Source organism: Rutilus rutilus (assembly GCF_951802725.1).
Source record: "Rutilus rutilus genome assembly, chromosome: 22".
Classification (NCBI taxonomy): domain Eukaryota; kingdom Metazoa; phylum Chordata; class Actinopteri; order Cypriniformes; family Leuciscidae; genus Rutilus; species Rutilus rutilus.
In genome coordinates, this window is record NC_140227.1 from 20,835,795 (window position 1) to 20,843,406 (window position 7,612).

The 7,612-nt window shown below is 35.7% G+C and overlaps 1 protein-coding gene across 1 annotated transcript; it reads left to right on the forward strand.

The window, feature by feature from the left end:
- The first annotated feature begins 903 nt into the window (after positions 1-903).
- LOC311282394 (ras-related protein Rab-7a) lies at positions 904-7,475 on the forward strand. The gene is made up of 6 exons (XM_084396141.1): positions 904-948; positions 4,738-4,902; positions 5,341-5,467; positions 5,643-5,861; positions 6,163-6,288; positions 6,681-7,475. The coding sequence occupies exons 2-6, from the start codon at positions 4,823-4,825 to the stop codon at positions 6,768-6,770; spliced, it is 642 nt and encodes a 213-aa protein (XP_084252267.1). The 5' UTR covers positions 904-948; positions 4,738-4,822; the 3' UTR covers positions 6,771-7,475.
- Positions 7,476-7,612: the final 137 nt, after the last annotated feature.

The window sequence follows — 7,612 nt, forward strand, 5'->3', positions numbered from 1 at the left end:
ACTGTCATTTGACAGTCAAAACACCTTCAACTTCCCTCCACCATTGTGCATTTATAATTTTCAGGGAAACTGGGATGAGATCCAGAGAAGCAAATCCTTAAACAAGGGCCAGGTTATTGATTTACATAAGGACCTATTTTAGAACTTGAACATGCATATAGGCTAATATATTGTTACATTAGGATATAGTTAAACAAAAAAAATTCATTTACTCACCCTCCTGTCATTCCAAACCTGTAAAACTTTCTTCAGTGGAACACAAAAGGTGTTAAATTAAATGTTTGCCATTTAATGAAAGTGGATGGTGACTAGGGGGCTGTCAAGCTACAAAACACACATAGGAACAAGATAAAGCATCGTAAAAGTAGACCATACGACTTGTGCACCATAGTCAGAGTTTCCTGAAGCCATATGATAGTTTTGTGCGAGCAACAGGCCCAAATTTAAATCATTACTTTTTCAAATTTAGCTTATTTAGCTTTCTTGACATCCATGGTCCCCATTCACTTTCATTCAGTGGAAAAGTCTAGTTGAGTATTCTGCTATAAAAAGATAGGATAAATTATATGAGTGAACTATCATTTTCATTTCTGTCCTAAACATTTTTAAAGTTACAAGATAAGTCAAGATCAGTTTTGTAAAGATGTAAAACTATAGATATAAATGTTTTTTTTTTTTTTTTTTTTTTTTTTGTAGAATTTAAAATACTTGTATACTGTAAGCGGATCCCCTCACAAAAGACTGCCAAATAAAAAGAACACTCTGAAGACCAGAGAGGGGGAGGGAGGGGGGCAGCATTGAGGGATGTGGCTGGTGGCTGTGTGTGTGTGTGCTGGCTGCTGAATTGTGATAAGAGGTTATCAAGATTGGAGTGGGAGGCTGGGGAATCGTAAGACTAGCCATAACACTAAATGAACGAACTCACAGGAACAGTGACACCCTACAATGGTAGTAAGACAACATTCTCTTTTACACACACACGAGAGAGAGAGAGAGAGAGAGAGAGAGAGAGAGAGAGAGAGAGAGCATACACGTTTACTTAGCAGTCAAAATGAGGACTTACTTCAGTTGTGTAGTATTTTTATTTGAAGCTAATTATGATGACATATATTTAAATATATACCGAGGCCAAATCATCGAACATGTTTCTCATTTTTACACAAACACACACGCACATAAATGTTTGGTTCTCATGGTTTATGCAGACATCGCATAGACATAATGATTTTTTTTATAAACTCTATCCGCTATCCCTAAACATACCTCTAAACCCATCACAGAAAACTTTCAGAATTTTTACATTTCAAAAAACATCACTTTGATGTATATTAAGGACCAAAAAGATTCCAGTTATTGCCATCACGTAGGGTATACCATACACACAAACACACATGCATATGTATGTATATATATTACATATATAGCCTACTTACAGTTAATGTACGTATATTTAAAAATTACATAGAAAAATGATCTACACACACTTGTTGTTGAAAACAGTTGAGCTGATTCATATTTTTGTGTAAAACAGAAAACAGAAAGTTCAAAAGAACAGCATTTATCTGAAATAGAAATCTTTTGGAACATAACAAATATCTTTACTGTCAGTTTTAATCAATTTAAAGTGTCCTTGATGAATAATAAAATAAATAAAAAACAGAGATAGATAGAGAGAGACCTATATTGTGTTTTATTTCAAAATATTGCATTGGTCTCTCCATTACTCAAAAGAAATGAACTCAGTACAACTATATGCATGCAACATATATGCAATGTGTTTGCTATCCAGGGTTTTGTTTAAGGGGCACAGTGAGTGAAAATATACTAGCAGTTCTTTTAGTATAATGATAACCATTCCTGAAACCAGGAAGTCCTTAGATCCAGATCATCCAGGTGCCAAATACACAATGCCCATGTGGATCCAAAAAGATGTTTCAGTTGGTGAGTGACACAACACCTCTGCGGGAACTGTTCCTGGTCAGGGTGGTGCGGGGACCAGAGCAGAAAGGCCGAAGGGTTGGGGGCAGTTGTGGGTTCTTGGGGCAGCGCTCCAGTTCCAAGGAAAGAAACTTCCATGAAAGCAGGCTCTTATCTCTGCCTCACACAGCCAGCTGAGCAGCTCTGTGTCATGAGGGTATATAACTCAGAGGACCGCCTCTCTCTCTCTGCCCCGACGGATTATTTCTTTTTTATTTCCAAAGTTAGAATAAATTTCTTTCAGATCATCCACAAAGGGAAGTGTTATTGTCAACAATTACCTTCATTCCCAAATAATTACATCTCTCATCCTCAAGACTCAAGAAATCATTTCTAGTCAAAAGTCTTATCCCAAAGATAAGTCTGAGTGAGAGAACACAGAATGTTCTTGTCTATGGGTTGCAGACTGTAAGAGGATATATCGCACTGAAATAATTTCCAGTCTGTCCCTCCTCCTCCTCCTCACCACTGCATCCACAGCATATAAACAATAAAGCTATTCACTCATGTCGTCAATTTGTAGGCTAACACGGAAGACAGTTCGCCGTCGATTCCCTGGGGAATTTATCATTTGTTTTTAGAATAGTGGCTTTCAACAAGTAACAAGAAAGTAACTATAATGGTTGTCAGATTCTTCAAGCATATAAACTCACATCCTTGTGGCAGTTGCAGTTCTTATGTAGTAGCCTATGTTATAAGATATCATTTATAAGAACTGAAAGATTGTGAAAAATGTTTGTTTTTTAATTACTCCAGTCTTCAGTGTCATATGACCCTTCAGAAATCATTCTAATATGCTGATTTGCTGCTCTAGAAACATTTCTTATTACTATCAATGTTTTGCTGCTTAATATTTTTATGTAAACCATGATGTAGTTTGTTTAGAATTCTTTGATGAATAGAAAGTCCAAAAGAATAGCATTTATTTGAAATTGAAATCTTTTGTAACCTCTTCTACTGTAAGTCTTTACGGTCACTTTTGATCAATTTAACGTATCCTTGGCGAATAAAAGTACACTTTCAATTGTCTCAAAATTCACATTTGAGCGTATAACTTATTTCTATAAAATTCATAGAGAGAGCAATGCATGACACGTTAGAGGTGACTTTTAAAGAAGAGGATGTGTACCTGACCTCAAAGCCACAGCTCCCATAAGTAATAGTGTGACTCAAAGGTAGCAGCTAAGTTTGTCTGTGTTTTGTGAGGTAAGTTAGTCAAAACCACGTTTCAGTTGAGGAGAACTGGTCTCAATATTCACTGTTACAACCGGTTACAATTTACAGTTTTGCCCTCCACACCCTTAACTGACACAGAGCAAGACACCTCCCATGTGAGGACCTCTGACATAGCGGGTTTTGCCAAGTGTTTGCCTCTATCATTTGTACTTTGAAAGCAAAATGAATTATGAAAAGCTACGCTTACAAAGCAGTACTGTGGCGGTACCATGGTACAGTATAAATGTTATTGCATGGTTACACCATTGTACTTTGATATAGGCCTACTATGGTAGGCTACTGAATTATTATCAAATGTATGGTATTGTGTGTGGAACTCCAAGTTATTTCAAAGATTAGTGTAGATTACATCAAAAATCTGTAAAAGCTGACCAGACCAAGACAGTTGTAAACTTGTTCCTTAATAGTCACAGATTTAAAACAAAACAGGTGTAGGCTACAATAGGCTATGAGATAATTTTTGTTTGCTTGTTTTACCTGTATCTGAGATCAACCAAGCAAAAAGACGAACAATTTTACAGTACGTCTAATAATAATGTTGAAGTCTTCTGAGGTAATTTTCACTACAATCGATACGATGCATGATGGCGCCAGTGCACTGAACACGGTAAAGTCTGAGAGACATGACATGAAGCTAGCGCCGGTTGACCAATCAAAATCAAGTATCGAAGAGCGCGGATATTAATCTTTATTAGTGTTCTACATTTACTAATTAATTTTTAATGCATTTTTATTTCATGTCATATTCGAAGAACGAATATAGCCTATTAACAACAAACGATAATAGGGTAAGATGCGGGAAGACGCCCATGACAACAATGTGCATTTAGCTACTTTCAAATTGTAACATTTTTAGATTCGGCTAGGTTTAGCATGTGCAGGATGAAGGATGATGATGATGATGTATTAGTCAATGAGATATTAAGGTAAATATTTTTATTTTATTTTATATTTGCAATTTCTTGTCATAGCACAAAATATAAAATTATTCAAAGAGGAAATATTACCCCACTTTTTGGGTAAGCTTTTACAAATTGTATAAAATACTTTCGATATCATTGTTATTCAAATGTATATATAGGGCTTATATTAAAGTGTCATTAATGTAAAAGACTAAATCAACTATTTTATTTAAATCTAGGCCTACTAGGCTCATGAACAAATAGGCTACACAAAAAACTTTGATACTCAACATAATGTCATAGATCAATGTCACTAATTTACAACTTACTATTAAATAAATCCTGTACAAATTGTGCATTGTTCATTTATGAGACCAATGCATTAGATGATGCATAAATAAACTTTCCAAACCTCTGTCACTTTCGGCCTACTAAAAAATGAACAGCAATGTTATTATGTTGTAAAATACTATCATGAAATTTAAAACTGTCCAGGAAGAGCACAACATCATACATTTTTGTTAGCCTACACCACCTGTTTAGTTTAGCAAGGCGTTTGTTTACCTTACACTGCTAAGGTGGTTAACCATTACCTATTTTGCCATGTTTTCTTATGGATCAGTGATATGAACAGGACACACACTACAGTCTGAAATGCAACAAGGAGAAGTGTTGACTGAGATGAGTTCCTTCATGACCTCCTTTCAATGAAGACAGCTTTGGTTATTTTTATCATGACTGAGTGGAGCACACCACACTTGAAACTGATTCTTATCGGAAACTCTGGGTGAGTGTCTGTCTTAGAAAGTAATGATGGTATCTAAAGCATGCATGTAAAGCACATAAATGAATAACAGCTTTCCAGCTTCCAAGACATGAGTAATGGCTGCTTATAATGTTTTAAAAATATATGGAAAAATCAGTTATTAATTTACAATAGTAAGTTTTAAAAATGTTTTAGTGATTCCAAACTTTTGAATACCAGTGTATGTGCGACCCAAAAACAAAAGCCTATATACTGTTACACAAAAACAAGGAAGTACAGAAAGTAACTAAAAGAAGTGACTCTCTAAACATGAAAAAACCTCAACAGCTGCTTGCGTTTCTAAAAAGTTTGTCATTTACAGAGGCAGCTGTAACTCAAGGTCAATGCACTAAATGCATTGTAGTTAATAGTATCATTTACCAGTCAGTTAGTTGTCCCTATTTCTTTTTGTCTGAACAGAGTGGGAAAATCTTCATTTATGACCCGGTTTGTTGACCATCGCTTTACTAAATTGTATCGTGCCACAATTGGGGTAGATTTCCTTGCTAAAGAAGTCACTATTGATAAAAGATCAGTGATTCTTCAGGTGAGATACATTTACATGAATTTATGTTAAACCCACAAGATTTAAAAATCCTTAACTTCATGTCATACACAGGATCCACAGATAGCTTTCATTACAATAACACAGGTTACATCTCAACTGATTGAACAGGGCTCTACAAACTATGTCATGCAATACTCAGCTGTTTTTGCACCAGATCTGGGACACTGCAGGTACAGAGAGGTTTCATTCCCTGGGTACCGCACTGTATCGTGGAGCTCACTGCTGCCTCCTAGTGTTTGATGTTACCTCGTCCGTCTCCTTCGATGCACTAGACGTCTGGAAGAAAGAGTTCCTGGTGCAGGCATGTCCTTCTGACCCCACTGCCTTCCCTTTCATAGTGCTCGGCAATAAAATTGACTTGGATCATCGTGAGGTTAGCCAACTCTATTGCATCGTGAGCTATAGATCTAGGCCTGGTTTCACAGACAAGGTTTATATTAAACCAGGATTAGGCTTTAGTTAAAACAGGTCATTGCGCCTTAGAAGAAAAAAAAACATTGTTTGCACCTTGAGACAAAACAGTGGCTCTGACATATTTTAAGATATCTCAGTTGCTTTCAGTTAAAACACCTCAAACATACAATTTAGTTTGGGACTAGGCTTAAGCTTTGTCTGTAAAACCAGGCAATAATGTATTACTTTACTTATAACTGATAGCAGGATTTGATTGACAGGTGTCCCCAAACAAAGCCCAGCAGTGGTGCAGTGAAATTGGAGCTGAATATTTTGAATGTAGTGCCAAGGAAGACATTGGCGTGGACACGACCTTTCACAGTGCCGCACGAGCTGCCCTGCAGTATGTGAGTTCAATCATTTTGTATAACCAAGACTAAATTAGGAGTATTTTAACAAATATTACCCCGGTTTCACAGACAAGGCATAAACCAGTCCCAGACTAAAATGCATGTTTGATCTGTTTTAACTGAACGCAACTTGCACTGACAGATCTTAAACAGTGCCATTGTTTTGTTCTGAGATGCACACAAGTAATGTTTTTTTCTAAGGCACATTTAAATGTCCTAACTGAACTAAGGCCTATTCCCGGCTTAATCTAAGCCCTGTCTGTGAAACCAGGCCATTGGATTTAGTTTTTGATCAGACACTAGACAGTCCTAACTGAATATTTAATACTCAGCTTGACCAAAAAAGCAGCAGTATTAGGTTACAGTTGTTTGTGCCACTCTCTCGACAGCTCAAAAGCCACCATGTGGAGAATGGAGAAGACATCCAGATTATACAGAAACAACAGGATAAGAAGCCAAATAAAAAATGCTATTGTTGAAGCAAGGACAATCTCTTGAGCTACTGTTCTGTGTTTAAGTCAACATGAAATCAAAAGAGTTATTTTTTTATGGAATATTGCATTATTTATTATAATTTTATCCGTGCACATCATTTAATTTTTTTGCCGTTCACGAAGCTGGATGTACGGATATATATTCACCCGGATACAAGACACAAAGGGAAAAAAAGACCATTGCAACTTCGGTTTCATGCCGACTTTAAGGCCCGTTTACAAGGAAGATATCCATTATGATTCCTATACATTTTTAATAATCGTTCTAATACTTTGAGAATAGTGAAGTCCACACCACAGCTATAACAATAACAACAAAGAACAATGTTGTTGGAATCACTTTTGGAGCTTTTCTTTTCCCAGCTGATGAATAAGTAATTGCGTTCTGGCAGAATTAATCATGTTGTGAATGCGCTCTTTTCACCACATTAAAACATGGATAATAAACTAAAGCAACATTTTTTATTTAATTTTTTACAATAAAATGTAACACAAAGTTTATGTAAAATGTTTTAATGTTTGTTCAACGTTTAAATATATAAGATGTATCTGTCAAACAAAAACAATTCTAGTCAACTAAAATGCTGTTTTAATGTGCTAAAATTACAATTTTAGTCAATGTAAAATTTCCTAAAAATGAACAATGAAATGGATGAGATTTATCAAAAAAATAAAAACAACAAAACTGTTTTTGATGCATGTGTGAAAGACTTTTCTAGAAAAATAAAACCTCTTGAACTACTTCATATGAATACTATGCTGGGATATCATTCCTTTATTTCAGAAGAAATATCTCCACGTCAAATGCAAACGAGTTAACCGCCTCA

What these genes read in the sequence shown, in the direction of transcription:
- LOC311282394 (XM_084396141.1), top strand. Translation starts at nt 4,823, where the DNA reads ATGAAGACAGCTTTGGTTATTTTTATCATGACTGAGTGGAGCACACCA. An exon ending in TTGACTTGGATCATCGTGAG is followed by an intron (nt 5,862 to 6,162) that starts GTTAGCCAACTC and finishes TTTGATTGACAG; the next exon opens with GTGTCCCCAAACAAAGCCCA. An exon ending in CACGAGCTGCCCTGCAGTAT is followed by an intron (nt 6,289 to 6,680) that starts GTGAGTTCAATC and finishes CTCTCTCGACAG; the next exon opens with CTCAAAAGCCACCATGTGGA.